The 25,154-nt window shown below is 37.2% G+C and overlaps 1 protein-coding gene across 1 annotated transcript in view; it reads left to right on the top strand.

Annotated features, from left to right (window-relative positions):
* The window catches only part of shep (alan shepard), a 147,044-nt gene that overhangs the window by 55,359 nt on the left and 66,531 nt on the right, over positions 1–25,154 (top strand). The window contains 1 exon segment of the mRNA XM_068285802.1: positions 15,533–15,952. Within this exon segment, the coding sequence (XP_068141903.1) occupies positions 15,731–15,952 (222 nt within the window). The 5' untranslated portion in view covers positions 15,533–15,730.

Raw genomic sequence — 25,154 nt, 5'->3', positions numbered from 1 at the left:
GATAATTAACTTTGAGTGTACATCAGAGAAACAAAAGCCAACAGCAGCAGCAATAGCTTTTGACTTCAATTTTTAGCAAATTAAGGTGTATAATGAACAAAGTAAACAAAAATAGAGAGAAGCATTTTCATTGATTTTCCAAATATTTAAAACAACAAAAGTTGAGAAGAAAATTTCAGATGACTGAAATGACAATAGATGCTGAGATTTGCCAAATTAAAACAAAAATGTTTATAGAAATGAAAACTCAAGAATAATTTTGTAGTTTGTTTTGTTCCTTACACTTTAACTTAATAAAATTAAGAGTTTTGCTTTTTTTCAAGACTTTCTTATGTGAGATCTTTTTGAGAAAAAGACATGTTTTTCAGTTCTGTGTGTCACTTACCTTGACAATTTCCCTGCCTTTTATCCATTGGCTAAAAATACAAAACGATAAAAGAGACCTTTTTTTTTGGGGAGGGGGGAGCTTTCTTTGGTTGGCTCTCAAACATATGTACCCTTTAAATGAAGCCTGAAAACATTTTGCCTGGACAACTTTAGAACCCAAATCAAAATTCAATTCATATATATGTATGTACATATATTGTCTGTGTGTCTGTGTGTATATGTGGGTGTGTTCCGTTCTGGCTCTGGCTCTGGCTCTCTTTTTCCGTTTCCGTTTATGGTTGATTCTTGTTGTTGCTGTAGCTGCCACGTGGCTGACATGTTAAAAGCCTAAATAATTGCCCACTTTTTGATTACACTCGGGGAAAAAGGCAAAAAAAAAAAAAAAAAAAAAAAAAGCGACATTTTCTGGGAACATTTGATGAGATTTATACCTATTTTTGATTCGCTTTAAATAATACTTCTTTATCAAACATTTTTGCAGTGAGGAATGGAACACAAATTTATTCTATATATATATGTACATATACATATAGAAATATTTCTGTGTGTGTGTGTGTGTGTGTATATAAATCTAAATTAGTTTTGGGGTGGACAAAAAATAAATGCGCATGAATTATGGTTGGTTAAGTGCTTTTTAAGTCCTTCCCTTTGGCCCACCACTGCCGACCCCTTCTCCCGATCCATTGAAATCCAAACGCAATTCAACCTACCCATACATACATTATATACATTTATTATATTATGCACATGCGAAAAGAAAGGGCAACATTTCGTAGCCATCTCTCTCTCTCTTTCTCTCTACATCTCTCCCATTCAGACTGTATCAGTCTGTCTCTTTCGGTTTTGGGTTTTGGTTGGTAAGCATAAAATATGCAAAAATGAAATATGCTTTGAATTAATACAATTATTTGCATCAAACAGTAAAACCGAAAATATTATAAATGTTGGAAGAGAAAAAACACAAAGTGTATTTCATATCTATTAAACTTGTCAGTTATATTAGAATGAATATACATACGTCATATATATTAATATAAATGTATAAATGTAATAGAAGATTCTCTTTGCTCTTGTGCTCTACTTGTGTGTGTTTTAAGAAAATTTCATTCCTAAAAGTTCTGAATAAGCTGATTAATTTGATTAGAATCTCTGGAAGAACATCAAGAAATTTGCATTACCAGAAAATGCCCATATAGATATACTTAGCGTAGCATCTAGAATTATTCGGCACTAATAATTAAAGCAGGCTTAGGCTAAGTTAATCTCTTGCTTAATAAATATTTGATCAAGATTTTCTGTTTTAACTAAAGTAAAACGAAAATTCCATAGGACATCAATAAATCGATCTCATATTTCATCCTCTTTTGTTTAGTTGCCTCTTTGCACTTTCATTGCTTTGACTCTATGTAGATGATTTGCCTCGCTGCATATATTGAGAATTGAAAAGTCAGTTTACAATTGGCTGTCGTGGACATAACTTGGCGAAATCACTGTGCGTGTGTGTGTGTGTGTATGTACATTGACATATAATGCCATATACAACTGATTCTACTTGCATGGATTTCAATGACGTCGTACATGAGCGTTTGCGTCGCTTGTCATTACAGCGATGGCATTTCAATTTTCATGCCATGGGCGATCATCAGCAACGCCAAACCAATCAATTTGGACAGCAGCTTTGGCAGCCCCAGCAGCAGGAGCAATGGCGACATGACTTACCCTACCCGCCGGCTCCTCTTCTGTAACCGTAGCCTCCTCATTCTTGTTGTGCCACTCGAATTTCCATTTCCCCTTACCATTACCAATGCGTTTTCATGGCCAGGATTTGGTTGCAACAACGATGCGCGAACATAATGTGAGTTATTTGCTAATTGCCAACAAAAAGAAAACAACATTTTTACTGCCACTGACGTTTTGTGGCTGCTTGTGTTGCTGCTGCTGGTGCTGCTTTAGATGAAAAGAGTGGGGAAGAATGAACGGTGGTTGGCGGTGGTGGTTAGCGTTGCAGTGGAGAAAACCAAGATGGCAAGGGAAGGTAAGGGATGGCAAGGGAGAGGTCGTGACCATGTGTCAGGAGACAGACAACATGACAGGCAAAACACACAACAAAAGCAGACGAAACCACACTCTGAAGCTGGTTGGTTGGCTCCATGGTGGGAATGGTAGGTCGGTGGGTCGGTGGAACGGTGGAAAAGTCTGACTGGTCGGTCTGGCATGCTTTTTTGGTTTACATTTCGGCAAATGAGTGTTAAACACTTTGCATAGTTTTCACAAAATTGTTTGACGACGACGACGCGAGGAAAGAGAAGAGATGGAATGCATTCTCTATGGCATGTCGTGTGTGCTTGCCTCCTCGATCCCTCCCTCCCTCTCTTTCTTCTTACCTTCTCGGTGACTTTGTGTTTTACAATGAATAATGTATACCTTAATGTTGAATAGGGTAAATGGTATTAAATCAGATTTGGAACGGAATGCCAAACTTATTCAAAAATGCATATGATGTTAAAATCTTTTTGGTAGAAGGGGGAACTTACAGTGAGAAGGCGTCCATCAAAAGAATGCCAACGGAAAGCGGTTGAATCATGATGTTTTTGTTTATTTGAGATAGGTTAAAATGTTAATTAGAAGACTATTTCAAGTAGAAAAAGAATCCCAACTGCATTATAACAGTTGTATATAACAGTTTTGTAACATAATTATAATGCTTAGCAGTATGCCAAACGCATTAGAACATTTTAAGTCTCTATATCCATTAACTTACTAAAAGTCATTAGTCACATTAGTATAACAGTTTATCACAATAATACAAGTTCAATAGGTCTCGTTTTGGTTAATATCGTTTCGACTATCGATTGCACATAGTGAATTGAATTGAATTCGAGTTCGATGACTGCATATTATCGGTTAGTAATCTGTAAACTGTGATGGAAACCTTTACACTGCTGCTGCTGTGTTCCTTCAACGTATGCGAGATACCCATTAGAAAGCTGTCGATGCCTATCAATTTGATCTCCCTTACCCTTTTTGGCGTTTCAATCGCTGTCTCTGTGTATATGTATGTATGTATCTTTTACCTGTATGCCTTGGATACACATATGTACATATATCGATACATACATATATTTTTGTGCAGTTTTCAGTCTTTAGGGATCGGGGACGATGGCAAGAGGAATAAGAGAAGTGTGTGGTGGCAGACGGGGGATTTGTGCAATTTTCATTGTTATTGACAAACAAGCGAAATTGTGCGGCTTTGATTGTCGTTCTGGAATCCTGGCTAGCTTCTGGCACACACGTATGTTTCACATACACATGTGTGTGTGTCGCCTCTCTAGATATGTGTGTGTGTGTGTGTGTGTGTGCACCGCATATTGTCGCTGCCTGACTGCTACCACCTTATTCACCTCTCTCTCTGTCTCTCTCTCTCTCTCTCTCTCTATCCCTTTCTGTCGCCCCTCTCGCTTCCACCTTACTTGTCTGTGGCTTTTTCCGTCTTCGTGCGCTTTGGACGTGTTGGGACACCACTTAATTTCCGGCAATGCGAGTCACGTACGCTCCTTCCTGCCTTTATGTGCAATGACATTTTCATTTTGTTGACTAACACACACAAACACACAAACACACACACACACACACAAGGACATGTTACAAAATGACAGAAAGAGTCAGATGTAGGATTCAAAGGGTCGGAGGGACAGAAAGTGGAGGCAGCGGCACAAAAGTTTGTTTTCAGCCAACTCATTTTGTTGCAATTTGCACACAAAAAAAAAAAAATAAATAAAAAGAAAAACAAAAAAAATGAGACCAGAAAAAAAAAAAACAAAACGAAAACTCGATTATTTTTAATTAAAACAAAATTGACACGGAATTAAGGCAAACATAAAAACCAAAAGAACAAACATACACAAAATACAAAAAATGAAAGAAAAATGAACACAAAACTCGACAAAAATAAGCGAAAAAACTAAGAAAATATTCAACTTGTACTAGAGGCTTTTTCCACTCGTCATCCTTCACTTCCTCTCTGACCTGACCGCCTCCTGTTTTCCTGGTATTCAGAAGGCTCTCGGTTTGCTTTGATTTCGTTCAGCAGACCGTAAGTTGTTGAGGACAAAAACGAAACGAAGAAACAAACAAGAAAACTCTTTTTTTTTGCTGGTTTTATTCCTCCTTTTTTTGTAGTACCCGTTAAGTCTCGCTGATGAAATCTGATTCATTTGACTCATCATCTAAAATACAAATATAGCCTGATTTTCCCATGCTCTATGGCTGTATTAAATTTGATGATGGCAAAAACAAACACGAAACTCTTCTTCGATTTCTACATCGATTTATTTACATTAAACGGAAACCATTTGTTTAGACTGTTACCATCATCAGCCATCACCGCCACCGCCACCCGCAATAAACCAACCTACAAACTGCCGTGTGCCGTCTGCGCCCCACTTCCAGTTTGAATTTCATCAAATACATAGAAAATCCATACCATATATATACGATATACTTATACATACGTCAAACGTGTCTGGAATTCTACTACAAATCCAACAGTAACGGAAAGAAAAGAAACGTAACGAAACGTACCGAACCGAAACGGCGGAGGCATTAACCAAATAACATGCAACCTTTCAGAACATGGGGATTTTGTTATCGACTATGTATGATATCCCCCATCATTCCTTCACCATTTCCAAATCGTCATCATCATCATCTCCCTCTCCACATTCACCTTCAAATCCATATTATAGATTTCTTACATTTGCCAAAGATAACCTTATTCGATTCTATTTCGCCTGATCAGTCAAATCAAAACCACTTTAAAGAATTCTTAGAAAAAAAGTGTTCTTTGTTTGGTGTTAATTTTTAAATTTAAAGAAAAATAGCATATAAAATTGATTTTTTTTAAAATTATTATTATATTTTTGCCAAGTTCTTTTATTTCTTTATATATTTAAATATCAGCAAAAAATATTGTTTAAACTAGAATGGAGGGAAAAAAATATTTCTTTAATTTACATTGAATCAATTTCACTTCTTTTTAAATACGTTTATTTCTTATTTTTTAGAGTTTAATTTACCATTTCTGTTTTTTAAGTTGTTTTTGAAAGTGTTAATAAAAAAGAACCAGAGTTTCTTTTAAGGTAAATGGGATATTTGTTTTCTGAAAATCATTTTAGAAAAAGTGGAAATGTTTGTATAATTTCTTTCAAAGGAATTTTTTATGATTTTTTTAATGCAAATATATTGAAGCTTATTTATTTGAATTTAATTTAGCTTCTTTTTATTTCAAGTTTATAATTTCCATTAATTTTCATATGAAATTACTAAATAGAGACTAGCATAATTGTCATGAAAAACCGTTTAACGACCAGTTTTTTGTTCTCATTTCAATTGTTGTTGTTCTCTCACCCCTTTCTCCATGTGTCTTCTCTTATTCTCTGCCATTTTAATATAATTTAAATGAAAGTTATTTATATGCTGCATATTTATTTTATGTATTTGTCCTCGGGCAATGTAAAATAAAATTTAAATTCGTTTGCCAAATTGTTTAAAAATTGTGAGTGTGTGTGTGTGTTTCATTTAATTTTTTGTTTTTTTGTTATTTTTCTTTTGGACTGTTAATAAATTCAAATGCAACTGCAAAGTGCAACTTCTGTTACATGGGCCCGTCACGGACTCATTTAAGCCATCATTTAAGTGTTGCCTGGGTCACGTGCTGGCATCATAAATTCTGTTCCCTTGCTCTCATCCTCACCCTCTGTCACAAGCCAACTGGTAGCTCCCTCGACTACTTGCAGCTTCTCCTCGGTCTCTTTCTCGCCAAAATGTGCAATTTTAGTTTTAATGAAAAATTTTTGTGCTCTTGCTCTGAAATTTTTATTGAATTTTTAATGAAAATTACAAAAACGAATTTTCCACCGAAACGGCCCAAAAAAGTAGGCAATGAAATTTTATGGACAACAATTAAATGATAATTATTGGTGAAACCAGAGACAGAGAGAGAGAGTGAGAGTGAGCCACTAACTAAATAAATTAATGAGTAGAACAAATTAAATCAGATTCAGACCGTCGATTTTCGTGTCCTCGCATTGATGATGAGCAGCGCATGAATGAGCCGATGTCGATGTCGATGTCGATGTCGATGTCGATGCCAATGCCAAGAGCCAAGAGGGAGGAATAGAGACAGAAGATAGGAATGATGTTGATCTGGTGGTAAGGTGGTAGGGAAGCGAGAGGGTAAAATAATTATTTTTCGTTGCGGTTCTTAAATTAAAATCTTTAAGCGGCTTTATGGTAACTAAGAAGAGATCCATCGGTTGCTTTTTTTTGCTCGTCGTGCTGCTACTGCTGTCCCTTTTCATACTCCTCCCTCCTTCTCCTTTAGCTTCTTATATATGTATATACAATATAATCCCTCCATGCAAGGCAATAAATCTTCGCTCGGCAAACGGAAACCAGCTGCAAGCTTTTCTTTAGCCCATTTGCTGTTGTTGCTGTTGTTGTTCCCCAGTATTTTCTTTGCTTTTTTTTTTTGGCTTGGTTGGTCTTTTGTCTTTCCATAGCTCAACATTCAAACCGCAGACAGAAAGATGTGAGGGTGCAGCAGGCCGCAGATAACTGACGAGTAGCTGAAGACAAGAAGAGAGAGAGAGAGAAAAGAACAGGGTGGCAGAGGTTAGTTGGGGCCAGCTTAGCGGCCCATCTCGAGGCTAATACAATACGCAAAATTTAATTATAATTTTCTGGTTCTGGTTCTAGCTCTGACTCTCTGGTTCTTTGGTTTGTACCCCACCACCCCATCCCTTTTCACTTGTACACAATGGTTTTTCCATTCCTTAGCCATTTTTCTTGTTTTTCTTTTTGTTTTTTACTCTCTATTTGTTTTTCGTTTTTTGGCTTGCTTGGTTTTTGCAATTGGATTTTCTTTCTCTGTATATTTTTATTATATGCTTGTTGTTGGTTTTCCTTTTTTTTTTTTTTTTTTTTTTTTGGTTCGGGTTAGCATGAAAATTTATTGCATAGAACTAGAGGCTAGGGTAAAAATTATCTCATTTATGGAAGGTAATTGCCGGAAAATGTTTCATCTTAGCTGCAAAAAGGTAGAAAATAGATTAAATTTTTAATGGTCATGAAATTGTATTATTTAAGGGCAATTCTTGTATCATGATTTTCAATTGTTCTACAACATTTTGATGGTAATTCATAATGGTTTACTACTTTGGAATGGCCAAAACTTTTGTACAACAAGTTTTGCTCTGACGAGCAATTGGAAACTTAAATGAAATCAAAATCTAAACCTAAAATTCCTTCAAATTTGTCTGCCCAAAGCTAATTGTAAAGATTCTTTTTGGAACTGATTCCGTTCAAAGGCAAGCAACTTTACCAATCTCCCCTCGTGGTAATAAACATAAAATTTTGCCCAACATAAAGACCAACAATTTTAATGGCCGCTGCAGCCATTTTTCTGTTTTATGTAGTATTAAAATACCTATATATATATATATATATAAATTTAGTACATGTCGTTCTTAAATCAAATAATTTGTGCTTCAGTTGCTTTACTCATTAATTTGTAAGCCCCATTTAAAACACACGCCAAATCCAATAACATAATTCATTTTGGGGAAAATGCATAGCAATAAAAAATGCGACTACCTAACCGAACTAAAAATGACTATAAAAAAGGGCTCAATGGAGCCCAAGAATAAGAAGCACAGAGGCAAGATGATCGGGATGGCGGAGTAGGGGGGAGAAAAAATGATTCTAACCATTTCCATTATGCAAAAAGATAAAGATAAAAGGCAAGCAAAAAAGATTGCCTGATTTTGCTGCAATCCATCTCTCTCCAGGACGACTCGTTTGTTTCGTTTCGTTTTGTGTGTTGGCTGCCGTTTATTTATTTTATGAGGACGTTTTTGTTGCCCATCCCCCGCCTCCCCATCACCAGCACCATCATCAAGACCATCTCCACCTACTACTCTTCGCTTGTGCTGTTAAAACCAAGTGAGGCATAAAAGTGGATGGTCCTGGCAGTGCCAGGACTCAAAACCAAATCCAACACACGCACCTAAAAGTAAGCAGAGCGCGCCACCAAAACATAGCAGCAGCAGCAGCAAACGACGCGTGCAAGTTTTATGTTTTCATCATAAACGTTAATATATTACACAGAATGAACACAACAACAGCAACAACAGCAGCAAAATCAGCAAAGCAATAGCAAAAGCAACAGCAAAACATTTGCTTAACAACAAAAAGAAGAACTACAGGACATCTTCAACAAAACATAAGCCTTTTTTCTTTCTCTTTTTTTTTTTTTTGTATATACCCTTTATTTAGGGGTCATAAGAGTTTATTAACTAGAGTTATGCATGAGTCAAGGTTGAAAGGTTCGCCAGCTTGATTTCGAGACAGTGTGTCCTTGGATAAAGCAACGCTAAGAAGCTAAAAAAGCCATTTTAGATCAAAATCAACTTTCTTATCGAAATCGAATTGAATCATTGTTGGAGGTTTTCCAAAATATTTAACTTCTTCTATCTATCTGTCATTTTGTAATAGGGTATCCTTTAGTCGTCGTTATTTACAGCTCAAATGTGCGAAATATTTCTCGTTGCTGTTTCACAATAATCAATTTAAAATTTTGCACGCCTTTTCTTTGCCTGCCTGTCAGAACATTCAACAAATTTTCATTAAATCTAACAACCAAAACAGCAAAAGAATAAGAGAAGAGAGAGCGAGAAAAAAAGGCAACACAAGATGATGAAGAAGAAGAAGAAGAACACAGAAAGAGGAAAGTAATACAGAAAATCCAATAAAATGAACGAGTTGTGAGCAAGAAAAAATGACGCGCTTCACAATGAGAAGGAAAGGGTGAATATGATGGGATGGGGATGGAGAGGGGGTAGCAGAGGGCATAGGGAGCAGGGCTTACGTTTTGTGATTTGAAGACATTTTTCTTTTTCTCTCGTTTTCTTTTCGTGTATTTTACTTTTTTTATATTTTGGTAACACATAACAACAATAACAATTGCAGACGACAGCCGAAACAACAAAAAAAATAAGAAAAGAAAAACATAAAAAATGACATTTACGACAAAATTACATTTCTAACGGTACGAAGGGACTTTTGGTTTGTGGTGAGGAGACGGAGACGAAGGTGGTGCGATTTCAGTTGATGTTTGGCATGGAACGCGGCGAAAGCGCCAAAAGGTGCGGGGAAAACCGGGACGTTACGGTAGTAAGCCTTTAACGCCTTCGCTGGAAAAAAAAGCGATGGGCTGGGTAAGTGGATGGAAGCGGAATGCGAAAAGAAAAACTTTTGGCTCCTAAGTGATTTCAGTGCGAAAACTAAAAACAGATGTTTCAGTTATTTATGTTAGTTTCTCTTTGTTTTTATTTTGGTGGAAAATGAGGCCTGGCAAATATATAAAATCAAGAAGCAAATTACGAAATAAACTTAAACACAAAAATTGATAGAAAATCGACCCCCAATAAACTGGGTTTCATTATCATATAAAGCAGATGTTTCAGTCAATAAGGTCACGAACTAGTTGATATGATGAGGATTCAGTAATTGATGTGATTTATTACACATATTTTACTACAAAACTAGGCGAAATTAGGATGCATTTAAGTGCCTAAAAGTAGACAACATTTTTTGCTCAATAAGCGAACTAGTTCTATTTTTAGTGTCGAAAGCAAAACAAAATAATCAAATAAGTGTTGCAAAGGGCTTTAGAAATTGAATTAATTGAACTTGACGTTATATCGACACACATATAAATTCTTCATTTTTAACTGCCAGCAGCAGCAGTAACAACAACAACAACAACAACAAAAACAACTAGAATGTATAAATATAGTATATATCTAGAAATATTTATGCTATATATAAATAAAATAATAGCAACTGCTTTCTCTTTTGCTCCAACAGCCGCTAGGCATGAAAGGGAAATACAAAACAAAAAACAAAACAAAAAAAAAAAAAATATGCAAAATAGGCAGGCAGCAAAAAATAAAAATGAATAAAGTCCATTTCATCTTTCACATATGAATTTTCATAAAGCATTCTGCCGCCCTCGTTCTTGCAACACTCACTATGCAGTTTTCATTTTTCTTTAGCCGTATTCAAATACTCTTCTGACCGGAAAGGTTTTTCCTATTGACGGACACCAAGGAAATGTTATTCCCTCTAATGATTTGGTGATGGAAAGTTGTTTGAATTAAGTTTAGTTGCTTGTCTTAAGTTGGTAACACGATCACTTAATATATAGAGTATAGAAAAATCCGCCAAGATAAAGTCTTTAGTTCTGTGTGCCTCTGATTATTTTTTGTCTTTTGTTCTGCCGATTTTTGTTGTTTTTTGTTTTTTTTTTTTTTTGTTGCTGCTATTTTTAGGCCGCGCGGATGTTTTCACTCGTGAAAATTATTGTCGTTGTTGTTGTTGTTGTTGTCCAAATGCAAGGACAATACTGGAAAAATTTAATTTACCGCATAGAATTACGAGAGGAAGGGAAAACCGGAATAAAACAAAAAAATAAACTTTTGTTTTCTGCTCTTGCGCCTTGCCTTGCCTTGGCTTGGCTTACTGTTTATGTCGGTGTGTGTGTGTGTGTGTGTGTGTGTCGTCGTTACGCCAAACGTCAACCGTACTATGCCCCCGCAATGCGCCCCAAACCCTTAGCCGCACCACCCCCCAAGTCCGTCCCCGTCCCAAAAGGACGCTGCGCTGTCGGTTTTAATTATGGAAAAAGTTTTTTTGCTTTATTTAGTTTAAACAATAAGTGGTTGGAAAATATGAATTATACAAAAGGCTGAGTAAAGTCTCTCGAAGTGTATATGTATACATATGTATGTGTGTGTGTGTGTGTGTGTGTGTTCAGACAGTTCTTAAGGCATAAGCAAATATTTTGCTTTCTACTTTTTTTATTTTTTTTTTTTTTTTTTTGTGCTTTCTTTATTGTTGTTTTGGGCGGCTTTGCATGGCCAAGTGAGAAATAGAGAAAAAAAAACTCGGCAACTTTGCTTGCAGTCAGTCCTAGTTTTCTTTCTCTTTGTTGTTTTTTTTTCTTTTTTTTGCATTAAGTAATTTGAATTTTTTTAAGTGGAGAAAGATTCTGTCATGTGAGAAAAATAAACTAACGAATACAGGAAAACAAACAAAACTGAGAAAACCAGCCCAAAACAGAACAAAAGTCTTTAAAACTAGAGAAAATATTTAAACTAAACTGGTAATCTTTCACTCAACAAAGGACATTTTAAATCTAATAAATACTAATTGAGAATAAAGCCTTGAATAGATATCCCTAACAAAATTATATCAAATTTCTACTCATCTCAGATTGTTGGTCGAATCCTTATTCCTGTTTAAGATATCCATTTCTGATCATAAATGACTCTTTTGTCAGGAGAAAATGACACCCTGTCCTTGATGAAGCTTTTTTTTAATCAGTAGCCTTACTTTTTGTTATTTTAGTTTTAATAAATCAAATCAGATTAGCAGATTAGTTAATCATTTATTCAACAAAAGACCTCCAAATAGACTCATCAAGGTGATATCAAATGCTGGGTTTAATGTAAATTCCTATATATTCTATATTCTATTGACTAAATGAAAAGAAAAACGGATTTTCTAATATGTATGGCATTATTTTTGTTAAGTAAAATTCCCTAAAGTCAAATTTATGTTACAACCTATTTACCTCAGATGAGTATATACCTACTCTAGTCTATAGGAATTCTTGGCAGGTTTTTGAAAAGGTATGAGTGTGCAAGGGGGAAGCAAGCTATGAAGAAGATGGTGGAGGAGGAGGATGAGGAGGGAAAAGGGAGGGAGATGGTCATAAAAACGAATAGGCAAACATTTTAAGCTGCACAAACTGCTATAAATTTAAGCCGCTAAATTAGACACGTTTGGCACATTGAGGCAAACACACACACACACATATATACAATTGTTAGAAACACGCCCACACTGCCGCCCAAATCGGCACAGTATTCAGGCGCGTCGTTCTAGGCGAAAAATAATCATAAAGGTAATTATTTTATCGTTCGCTTCAAATTCGCTTAATTTCCCAACGACGGCGACGACGACGACGACGGAGACGACTACGTCGAGGACGACAATGGCAATGAACGCCAAAAAAGGCCCCAGGACCACAAACATATAACGTAACGTAACGCTAATGGAAAATATGAAGCGACACCTCCCCTCCTGCTATTCCCCTTTCCCTCTAATTGTGTGTGTGTGGCCTGCAGGGCAGCTGTGGCCTGAAAGAGAACGAGGACGTGATTAATTACCAAATTGGGAGCCATTATCGCGTGCAGTTTTCGTGTGGGTGTTGTAAAGTTTTTTTGTGCCTCACGCACATAGAGAAATAAAGACACACACACACACACAGAGAGAGAGAGAGAGAGAGAGAGAGAATGAGAGAATGTCCTTTTACTTCTTCTAGTAATATTGTTTGACGCTTTTGTTCTATATTCTATTACATTATTTCTGGCCACTTTTTATGCAAAGAACGTTTTTCGGCTCCTTCTCCACCTTCGCCTCCACCATGCCTCCTAACTTGTCTCTGTCTCTTCCTGTCTATACGTCCATCCGTCTGTCTGGCATTTTTTGTTTTTGGTTTTTTTTGGGTCTAATGGTGGTGGCAAAATCAAGCGCAAAATATTAATGATAATAATTTATTATCAACTGACAGGTGAATGTGTGTATGTGTGTGTGAGTTGCTGTGTGTGTGTGTGTCTGTGTCGAGTGGGTGGCAGCATTCAGGAAGGTTAGATTAGGGTACGGTGTATGGTGAAAATGCCATCCCTTGAGGGCTTCTTCGAATGCCACCGCGCACCGCACCGATAAACGTTTAGCGATTAGCGGAACTTTTGCCAAATGTGTTTGTTGTTGTTGTTGTTGTTATTGCCTTCAGTCTATGTCACATTTTCCGTTGTTGTTGTTGTTGTTGTTGAAAATTTATGTGCAAAATTCGATTTTGTCAAAGGAATGTGTGAGTGGGAGTAGCAAGAGAAGCAGTAAAACTGGAGGCGGAGACATTTGACTACGTGAGTTGGTATAATTTTTATGTTGATCCATCGAAAATTGTCGAAATTCCATTTTCCGAAAAATTTAAATAAAGTCTCCACGAAATGTGCCTAAAAATTCGCATATTAAAGTTAACTGAAAACTGCAAAAAACAAAGACACATAATTAAGTTGTTCCTAGCCCTAAGCCCTTAGCTGGAATCTTTCAAACTTAAACCAAAATGGAAAATGGCCATCGAAGCGGGAAAATCTCTACTAGTTTTCACAATTATATTTATAACTTTTATGGCCAAATACAAAGTAATTTTTGCAACATTATTATTTTGTTTTTTGATTTGCATCAATCAAAATTAACTTGGTAATGATTTCAAACGGGATTTAAATCTTATTACACTATTATAAAACGGGGGGGGGTAAGGAAATAGAATTTGGGGAACCAGTTGGGAATTACAACATTATCAAATAAAAAATTTATTTGCCCGTCATTGAAACTCGTTTTGTTGACTGACGACTGCTTTACTAATATTCTCCCTACACCCACACACACACACGCACACATAATTTCAATGCCATAAAGTGCACACACACACACACATACAGTCACCCACCCTCTCAACTTGATTCAGTTCGTTTTGCTCCACCAAATTGGAAGCCATTTGCCTGCCAAATTACAGAACCAAATCCTTCCTCTTACCCCCTGAAAAAAAAAAAAAACGAAAAAATTGCATGCACATAAAAATTAACTAGCAATGTGAAACCACCAAAAAGCAAAGGCAACAAAAAAACGGATCTTAAAAAGAGAAAAACAAAATCTGGTTGGCAGAAAAAAAAAAAAAAAAAGGGCGACGAAAACGGCGAAACGCAACACACAAATCAAATATTTGCCTGCCATATTCCGCTTTGGCAATTCCAAAAATAAAATTCAAACAAACGACACGCAAATGCATGAGTAACTCACAAATAAAAATGCCCGAAAATTTTTACCTAGCAAACAAACCAACAAAAAACAAAAAACAAAAAAGAACTCAACTAAGGCACGAAAACTTTTTTGCACCTTTAGGCTTTAGGGGAAAAAAAGGCATAAAAAATATGAAACGAAACCCACGAAATGCGGCCCTACAACAAATGCCGCTCTGAAGTTTCCATGTCTATACCCTATGCCCAAAAAAGAAACGCAAAGGCTTCTAGGTGTTACGGTTAGCCCGAGGGTAACTCAAGAAATACATAAGCAAAACCACTCTCAATCCCAATCCCATTGGTTGAAATGAGAAATGGAAGAAACTTTGCACTTTGCCTGCCTGTGCCTCACTTAGTTATTATAGTTACTCATCTTTATTAGGTTTAAGGTGCCTCGATTCTAAATTAAAGCGCCTAAAGTTTATACATATAACTTATATGCTTTTCCCTCAAATGAATTGAACGAGAGTAGTTCTAATGAAAAATTTTAGACTAAACAGAATCACAAACTTTGCAAACTTTGTGAGCTGCCTTTTTGGACATGAACGAATCCACAAGCTGAGATTGTTAGGCCAAATGTATATACCCCTCTGATAATCTTCTCATATGAAAAGTATAAAGTTTTATAAAGTGGAACAGGAAACGAAACCGACGACTGTTGCATCTCGGTAGACCCCGAAAAAAGAGAATTTATTTATGCCATGCTCGCACTCGAATCAAAAAAAAAAACAGTGAAAACCAAAAAAAAAAAAATGAAAAATAGAAAATAGAAAAACAAAAATGGGGGGGAAAAAATAGGTACAGTTGTGTGTAGGTGAATATGTGATTTATTTTGTTGTTTTTTGTTTTTGTATTGTGTGTGTGTGTGTGTGTGTGTGTTGGTTGGTTCTAAAAACCGGATGTCATGGCGGTTTTATCCAGGCAGGCAACAAACAAACGAAAAATAGTTTACAGCTGACGCTTTTTTGCGGTTTTCATTTATTTATTCGATTCTCATCCTCTCTCTCTTTGTTTCTCCCTTTCTCTTTCTATTTCCATTTCTCTATCCCAACTCTCTCTCTCTCTCTCTCTTTCTCTCTCTTTCTATCTATCTAACTATCTCTCTGTTCTTCTCTCTGACTCTATGTATCTATCTATCTCTGTGTATCGCTTAACAGGGCAGTTCATCTAGTGCCGCTGCAGCCTCTGCTGTTACCGCCGCTCCATCAACACCGCGCAGCGCATTTCCCGTTGCTCCATTAACCGCTTCAGCCGTTGCCCTAAAAGGTTCATCGTCGTCGTCGTCGTCGTCTGCATCGCTGCAACAGCAACACCACCACCACCACCAACAACAACAACAACAACGTCCACCAGCCATGACTAGTCCAGCTGCTGCTGCTGCTGGTGCCGCTTTGGCTGCCGGTGCCCCATATCGTGGTGCAACCAGTTGGACTCCGCAGGGCTATGCCCCGGCAGCTGCTGCTGCCGCTGCTGCGGTTGCCCAACAGGCAGCCGCTTATCGCTATACGGCCCCATTGCCACAGCCAGCATATGCGGCCTATACACCGCATACGGCCACCACACCGGCCACAACCACGGTGAGTCTTCTTCCCCTTCACCCTCCACCAACACCCCATCACATATACATATACGAATATGCACTAGTTACATATTAACTAACTAACTAACAAACTAACTAACACTCATTCCCATCAGAGTATTCTACTTTTGGCTTCGTTTTTCGTTTTTTTTTTTTTTTTTTTCTGCATTTTTAGTTTAGAAATTTGCATTGCAAATTTTATTTGAAAAACAACAAGAAAAAAAAAATTGATAACCAATGTTAAGTGCATTTCAATTAAATTTTCATATAGATTTTAACAACGCTAACGGGCTAAAACTCTCTCGCTCTCGCTCTCACTCTCACTCTCTCGTAGGCCACACAAATCGCTTCTAATAAAACGAAACCGAATCACTTGATGATGCAATCATCATTTTAAATTGATTGCCTCTCCACAGTGTTTCGAGACGTGAGACGAAATTAAGCCGCAATGTTTCTGTATTTGCTGCCACACCTGCCACCTGCAATTTACCTAGCACCTGCAACACAATTACGTTCAATATCAAGTTTCGTTACGTTGCCTGCTGCTGCTTTTAGTTTTTTAAATCTGTCACTTTGACATTCCCTCATTGAATTTCAATCGAATTTCCAGCAGTTAATGAAATTGCATTAATATGTTTGAATGTGCATTTAAGAGAGTTAAGTTAAGAAATCGCTAGAGAGACCTTTTTGAGAAAGTAATAACTGGCTTAAAGTTCTTAGATAGAAAATAGTTGAAACTGATTTCTGGCTTAAAGATTTCTTATCTTCATTTATCTCAATCATGCTTGGTTTGTTATGCCAAAGATCTCTAGGACATTATTCAATATTATGCTTGACTTTGGCAACTTTTCTCATTTGCCTAGAAATACTTTCTCATTGAAGAGATGTTGGTGGATCATTAATTTTCCTAGCATACTTTTGGGGGCTTGCCAAACTGTACTTTTCATCAATTTGCAAATCTATGAATTTATGATGGCACGAAATCAAATTCAAAAGTAAAATCAAAAGAATAATGAAAGTACACACACAAAAAAAAAACATTATATATGTATTATGGCCATTTGATTGAAAATTGCTGAAGCAGCAATTGTATTTATAGGACAAGGCTTTCTAACTTTGACTCTTTTTTGGTTGTGGTACTTTGTCTTCTTCTTTGCTCTTCTGCTGGCCCTGTTTGATTGGCGTGAAAAGTGCTGAAATTAATTTGCCTTGAATTGACTTGAGTGACTTGCTTTTAGTAGTGATGGTAGTAGTCGAGGGTGGCAGCAGGATGGATAGACAATCAATTAGTCTGTTTTGTGGTTCTCCCTACCACTCCTCGGCTTTTTTCCTTCTATTTTTCCTTTTTTTTTTTTTTGTTGTGTTTTTTTTTTTTTGTCGTTTTGCTTGTACCCCCAATCTGAACCGACCCGAAGCAACCAACAGACAGTCCATCAAAGTCAGTTGAAGCCAAGGGCTTTCAGCTTTGACTTTCGACTCTTGTTGTCATTTTCAATTTGAAAAGTCGTTGGCAGTTGGCAAACGGCAGGCAGCATCATTAATAACACAACAATTAAGAAAACTTTTCCAACACACACACACACACCGAGTCAGCGAAAGAGATAGACAGAAAAAGAGAAAGAATGAGAGAGAGAGAGCGTAGAGGAGACAGACAAATATTCTCCGATTGGAATCAGCATCAAGACGAATGATTTGGTGGTAAATGATTTCCATGCTCCAAATGATTTTTCCTGCTGCTGACAACTTTAATTCAAAATTTTCTTCACCAAAACCCACAAAAAACAGAAAAAAAAAAAAAAAAAAACCAAACGCCAAGCAAGACTAAAGATAAAGGACAAACAAGCAGATATAGACATGAGAAGGGAAAATGACTTGAAGAGCGAGAAAAATAGAGAGAGAGAAACAGAGAGAATGAGAGGGAGAGAGAACGGAGTGTCCTAAGGCTGTTTTATCTTCTTCTCCTTTCTTGAAATCTTCTTTGTTCAATTTCTTTTGCATTTTTCGTGGTTTTCGTGTGGTGGTGCCCTCAAGGTGCCTTTTTCTTGTCATTTTTTCTCCCCATTTCTTGCTTTTTCCTTCTGACTTCTCTTCCCTTTCGTCCTCCCCTTTTTTTGCCATTACCATTTTCATTCATTCATTCATTCATTCATCGAAAATGTATTTTTGTGGGCGTCGTCTTGACATTCCTTCTTGCTTCAGTTTTCTTCTATCTCTCTTCACTTTGTTGGCCATTAAAAGTGCCTGCTGAATGCCCTAGCCTGGCCACTTACAATTTTTTTTTTTTTTTTCTCCTTCTGATTCCATTTATGAAAACAGGACACACAAAAAATATCCTTCCATTGCCTCTGATGTTCTCTATTTGGTGGGGTCATAGATTATGGCTTTTTGGGATTTCAAGTATCGAGGTTAGCAGTTGCTGAGGGCCCCTCACCCCAAATACTTGAACTCTTAAAAAAAAACGACCACTGAATGCTCAAAATCTTGAAAGCCCCATACAAAAAAAGTTGTCAATTTCTTGCCAAAGTGCTTGTTAATGCACGAGGGCATTTCCTTCGAGAATATATACATATATAAATATTGTTAATCAACTTTGCGATATCTCATTACATTTGAATATCTAAAAAACTGATTCACATTCATTATGAGAGTTTCGTGTTAATTTAACCATTTCTTTTGCATTTGTTTATTCTTAAACTTTTCTATATTTTTAAGAATATTTTGTTTCTGTCTCTTTCAATCCTTTTCATTTAAAGTAAAGCTCATTGTAACTAATTTCGATAGATTTATTCACACCCTTCGTTTACTTAATTCCAATTTTCATATATTTTAGATGAAACTTGAAGTGTTTCATAGTATATATACTAAAGTCTATCCAGTAAATGTGATTCATATTTAATTACTAGCCAAAGGGTCAGCAAGTTTTCCCATTTATGCCACACCCCTTTTATACTGCCCACAGCCACCTCCGAAGTACACAAAACCAATATCTTAGACAAACATTAAATAGAAATATACAAAATTCATTTTTGGGTTGTACATAGCATCAAGCAAATCATCATCATCATTGTCGTCATCGTCATCGTCATCGTCGACGTCGACGTCTTCGTCTTCGCCATGAGAACAAAATCCAATTCCAATTGTCTCTAGGCTATGTTCTCGCTTTGCTATCCCCTTCTCATTTTCTCCATCTTACTCTCTCGCTCGGTAGCTTTGTATTGCTTTCTTCACTTCACACCCCTTTGTTGGACACGCCCACAACTTTGACTATTCCATTAGGAGCGAACAGATATAATCATCAACTGGTTCTCTTGACATCGCCGTCGTCTTTGTCATCATCTTCATCGTCGACGTTGTCGGCTTCTTGTCCATTTCCTGTGTGACAATTTCAATCGTCGTCAACATTCATTGCAATTCGAATGTGCAATAACATTTTCCCTTGAAAACAACAACTCCTTCATGCCGCCCCCTTCTCCTAGTTGTCAGTTGGTTTAGTCTCTGTCCTCCTCTTGGAAAACTAGAAACATTAGTTTAATTTTAAATAAGTTTATTTTCACAGTTGACTTCTTTCTTTTTCTCTTTGGTTTCTGCCTCAACTTGTTGAATGAATTTGAATTTATAATAATGATAAAATGGAAAGAAAAAACATGACGGAGGAGAGCATGAAACGTAGATTGTGACAGAGAGAAGAGCAGTGCAGGAGGGGGGGTGGGGGGGTAAAGCAGACAAAACGCATAAATGTAAATGTTATTCTTGTGCATTTTATTTCTGTTTTAAATTTTAATTATTTTTTGTTCTCCTCTCTTAGGCAAAAGACGAAGGCAAAGTTCTTCATCTTCATGCTTCCACTACCAGTTCTCGACTCGACTCCCACATCATTTCTCCTTTTCTCTTTCCCTCTCATGAGAAAATTGAATTTGTATAGAGTGAAAGCTCTTGGGGCGGCGCGAGTTGAGTGGGTGATAAACAGAGACAGAGACAGGGAAAGAGAAAGAGAAAGAGAGGTGAATGAGTCGACGGTCATGGAGTTTCAAAAGCAATTATTGTTGAAATATTATTTACATATTTAGCTGGTCTGCATATCTGCCATATCCTTTCTCTATCTCATCGTCTCGCTCTTTTCTTCTATTGCTCTTCGCTCTCACTCTACTCCCTAGCAATGCTCATGGGGCGTATGAGTGTTATGCAAATGCATTTTGCCAGATAATGCAACTTAATGTGGCCTCAACTCTGGAGAATCCTTAACTAAGTGCAACAGCAACAGAGCAAGAAGGGTATATACATATATCTAGAGCGAGAGAGTTATGAAATTTAAATGAAGCTTGAAAATTTTGTGAAACGAATTCTCTTTGGGGAAATAAAGGAGAATATACATACATATATACATAATACATACCTTATATACTTATACTTGGTAGAAAGAAATTATGAAATTAAGCACGAAATGAAATATATAATGTGCTAAAATGAACTAAAGAGAAGAAGAAACAATTTGATAAATTAAATTCTAATAAAATCGTTATGAATTGCGAATAATTCAAACAAACATTTACTCATATACTCATTTGAGACTTGCAGTGAAATCAATTTGAAAAAAAAAAAAACAAAACAAAAAACGAAAAACAAACATCCAACTCAGAAATGTCACCTGGAAAATGAGATGAATAAATATTTAATTAAATGCAAATAAATGGTTTGCCATAAATTTCCGCTAAATGAAATGGAATTTAACAAAGTACTCATAAAAGAAGAGGCAAGATGACACACACACGCGCACACACACACAAAGCTCAATTAAATGAAATGCAAACCGACCCAAAGTTATGACTACAAAAAGAGCCTTTGGACACACAAAAATCGAACAGAAAGCTGAAGCAAAAAAACTATAGCATACTTATGCGGGCGTTGTTGAACCCCATCCCGGTTATTTTTTCAATTTTTTCCAATCGTTTGCCAATGGATTTGCCATATATTTTATAATATAAAATTAAAAATTTTTCCGCTTGTGCATATTAAATTCCAAGCTGTTTATTTTGCTGCTTCCGTTGCCTGTGTTGTTGTTGTTGTTGCTGTTGTTGCTGTTGTTGCTGTTGTTTTTGCAATAATAATAATAATAATAATTTTATTTCCCTTTTTTGTGATGATATTGTTGTTGTTGTTGTTGTACTGCATTTTCACAATGACCGCACATAAATTCCACAACTGGTGCATGCAATAAATCAACAAGCATGCTCAATCAAAATTCCAACTGTGAGCAGAGCAAAAACGGAAAGAAGAACAAACGCGAACTGAGGTGGAAGAGAGAGAGAGAGTGAAGTGGAGTAGAGAGTAGTGTAGAGTAGAGTAGAGTTAAGAGTGAAGTGTAGAGGATCCGTGATGCCAAGTAGAGAGAGAGAGAGAGAGACAGAGAGCTGGAAGATGGCGGTGTCGGTATGCGGGCGAAAGAATCAATAAAAATACATTAAACTTTATTTGCTTAAAGGGAACAACAACGACAACAGCAACACGAAAAAATCACACAAAAATTAAGTGGAAGCAGCTGCACAAGCAAATGCAGGTAGCATAAAAACCAAAAAAAAACGAGAAAAGCGGAAAAACGATAACAACAAAGAACAAAAAAAGACGAGAAGAAACGAAAAAAAACTATCGCCCATGCAGATTAATTAAAAGTGTTGAGCTGGCAAAAGTGCAAAAAGGCAAATGTGGTAGAACGGGGGAATGGGGGCCAAAAAGAGCCAAAAAGAAAATGTAAGGGTAAGAGAGAAGGACAGAGAGCAGAGGGTGAAAAACAGGACATAAAGCGATTAACTCAATAAAGCGTAAGCGTAAAAACAAAAGTGACAAAGTGTGTATGTATGTGTGTGTCTGTGTCACTCTCTTCCCCTGTATGTGTGTGAGTGTGTTTGTGGCAGACGCGAACACAATGTAAATAAACACTCAACACCAGCAACAAGAGTGAAAACATTCATTCACACACACTCTCTGTCCCCCACACACACACACACACACACACACAAAGGAAAAATCTGTGGGTTGTCCTCTCTTTGGTTGGTTCGCGTACCAGAATGACAAGGAAAAGGACCGCCAAAATGACCAAATGAGTGCCGAAACACACAGTCGAGTGTCCGAGAGAGGGGCAAGTAGTCAGGGAAACTTCCAAAAAGCTGTGTGCGGATGAAAACGTTATTGGCATACTGTGAACCTACTTAAAACCTATCGCACTTTATGTGCGACATTTAAGAGCTCTGAAACGTTTTTACAACACAATGCAGTTGCCCACATCAGATAAGAATGAACACCAAAAAAAAATATAGGAGGAGAAACATGCGTTTTAGACGCAAACGCAATGTACTAAAGTGTCTTAGCCATTAAAGGCGAAATCACAGCAACTAACAGTAAAGAGTTTTTAGTGGCACAACAGTACATAAATTACTGTTAGATAACCCACTTGTTTCCATTGACAAGTCATTACAGATGGGGTAAGACAGACTCAAACGGAAGTAAATTATTTAATAACCCAAGTTCCAGTTGGCAAATTAACTTTTTCAACTGAGAAACCTATTAAAATTTTACCTTAGCCTCTCTCAGCACCTCTTTTCTTCAGTTTTTTTAAACTTCTTATTTAGTTTCTTTTGTTTTTGTTCTTTTTTAATAAATAAACTTTATAAGATCAATGCATTTATCTTTTTTTAGTTGGTCACAACGATTTGAGTATTTTATATTCTAAATGCGAATTCTTTGACCCCATGAAACATCACGTCGATATCGGCCTATGTGCATTTTCTTGGGTTGCTTTCGCCAGGCCCGATTTGTAACAATATCGAAATCTTTACGATTTCGAATCGTTGTCTTGTGAATTTTAGCCCTTTGATGTTTTTTTTGCTACAGGACAGAGAAATTTTGATTAATTATTTCAAATTTATGTGTATGATATTATAAATACTTTTTTCTGAAGCTCTCTCTTCGCACTCTCGCATTGTAGTGCGTATGAAATCAAAATAAAATGGAACACTAAAAGATGAGATTGGATTAATAGATTTACATAATTAGGATGAGAAATTTAACTAACACTTACCTAGCAAAGACATCCTAGAAATCGAATCATAGAGAGACGGCGAGAGGATCATCAAGTTATTATAAGAAACTGACACCTTACTTACCGGTAAACCTCGAGCACAGGCCATAACATAACTGGCTATGCCAACCAATTTGCCACGGAAGACCAATGGACTACCCGAATCGCCACTGCAAGCGCCTTTGCCAATAGCATTGAAGGCGCAAGCATTACCCATATCAATGCCTCCTGAGTTTTCCCAGGCATCATTGCATTGCTTGTTGCTAACAGCCTGGAACGTCAACGAGTGCAGCAAGTCGGGAAATACCTCATCATAGACAGTGTCCCCGTTTTTGATTGAACCCCAACCCGTTAGAAGCACTTTGCCATTTGAATAGGGAAATCTCATACCCAGCGGAAGGGCCTTTAGTACACTCGATAGAGGAATTTTCTCAACGGTTCGCACCAAAGCAACATCATTTGTAAATTCTGGATAGTCATAGTTGCAATGAACAATCACCTCTTCGGGCGTAAAATAGACAGCCTCTTTCCGATCGCCCAAATTGTGAGTGCCGCCCATGATTTTGAAACCCTCCTCCATGACACAATGTGCCGCCGTTAGGACCCAACGTTTATCCACAATGGCAGCACCACATAAATGCATCTCTGCCACCTGGATGGAGACGTGATATGGGAAATATTCCCGACCACCCACCTCATCGCCTCCCAATATTCGAGGTTGCGCTTTCAAACCATGACCATGTCCATGTCCACTTCCATGCCCATAATAACCATGATCGGTTTTTGAAGAAGGATGAACATGACGACTTGTCACTGCTTTAAATTGCCAAATGCCGATAGTTAAGATACTATAGTAAATAAATCTATAACAATTATCTCTGTTCATTCTCTTGGGGTTTGAAATATTTTACTAACACTTAAATCGCAAGCGGAAAATCTATATAAAGAAATCGATTTGTTGCGCATTAAAATGCAATTTAATATACTCTCTGAAACAGTGTTGCAAATTCTTAACTTTTCGATTACGTTAAATGTTTTCGATAGCAAAAGTAATCGATTTTCAAAAAACGGTAGCCAAAAGTTTAAGAGTTTTATATACTTTTTAGAATACTTATAAGAGGAGACATAACTTTTTGAAGAATTCAATTCAGTCTTAGTACAATATTCCTGGCTTCTTAATGTACATATCAGTTTATACTTAAAGATATTAAGCCATAAGTCAATGGATGAAATTATTTACAGAGTATTGAATGGATTATCACTCCACAAAGTTAAGAACTTTGGCAAAATTTTGGCTTTAAACCCAATAGCTGGTCTGCAGCTGTCATTAATGGTTTAAAGAGAATTAATTTGGTTTACTCTACTCTCGCAGTGTGTCCCCCCACTCTAATCCTCTCTCTCTCTCTCTCCCTGTCTCTGTGTCCCTATCTCTATCTCTGTCTTTGTGTGTGAGTATGGCAAATTATGAATTATAACTGCAAGTGACGCGTTGGCGGCGCGTGGCTGGTTCTACGCAATGCTGACATTTGGTGGCAGGCCGCAAAAACTGGTCAATGTCCTGACACTTGACATTTGCCCACACCCACAGACATATACAGCAGCACACAGAAGAGATACACACAGAGAGGGAAGGAGAGAAAAAGACAGAGAGAGAAAGAGAGCTATATAGGAGAATTGAGGGGCATAGACGGATGTTGAGGATGCAGTAGAATCCAGTGGGGCCATATCATCTGAAGTTCAAAGTGCAGCAACAACAACAGCAACGACAGCAGCAACAGCAGCTTGCTCATATTTCAATAAAAATGCAGGCCACAATGGCGGAATGCCCGGACATGGACATGGCCAGGCCAACATTTCCTTTTCTCCTTGCCGCTGCTAGTGCCTTTGCCTTTGCCTTTGCCGCCTCCTGACCCAAATGCTTAGCCAGCAGCATCAGCTACCCACTCATCATCATCATCATCGTCATCATCATCATCATCAGCAACAGCAGCAGCAGCAGCATCCTTCTCTTGTTGTGTCTGTGTGTGTGTGTGGGTGTGTGTGTAATATTATCCACTTTAGTCTTCCTGTTGCTGGTGCCTGCCTGCTGTTGGCTCTTTACTTCCGCTCTGTTCCTCAGCTGATTCGT

Source organism: Drosophila tropicalis, unplaced genomic scaffold, assembly GCF_018151085.1.
Source record: "Drosophila tropicalis isolate 14030-0801.00 unplaced genomic scaffold, ASM1815108v1 contig_443, whole genome shotgun sequence".
Lineage (NCBI taxonomy): Eukaryota > Metazoa > Arthropoda > Insecta > Diptera > Drosophilidae > Drosophila > Drosophila tropicalis.
This window is presented reverse-complemented; position numbering and strand designations above follow the sequence as displayed.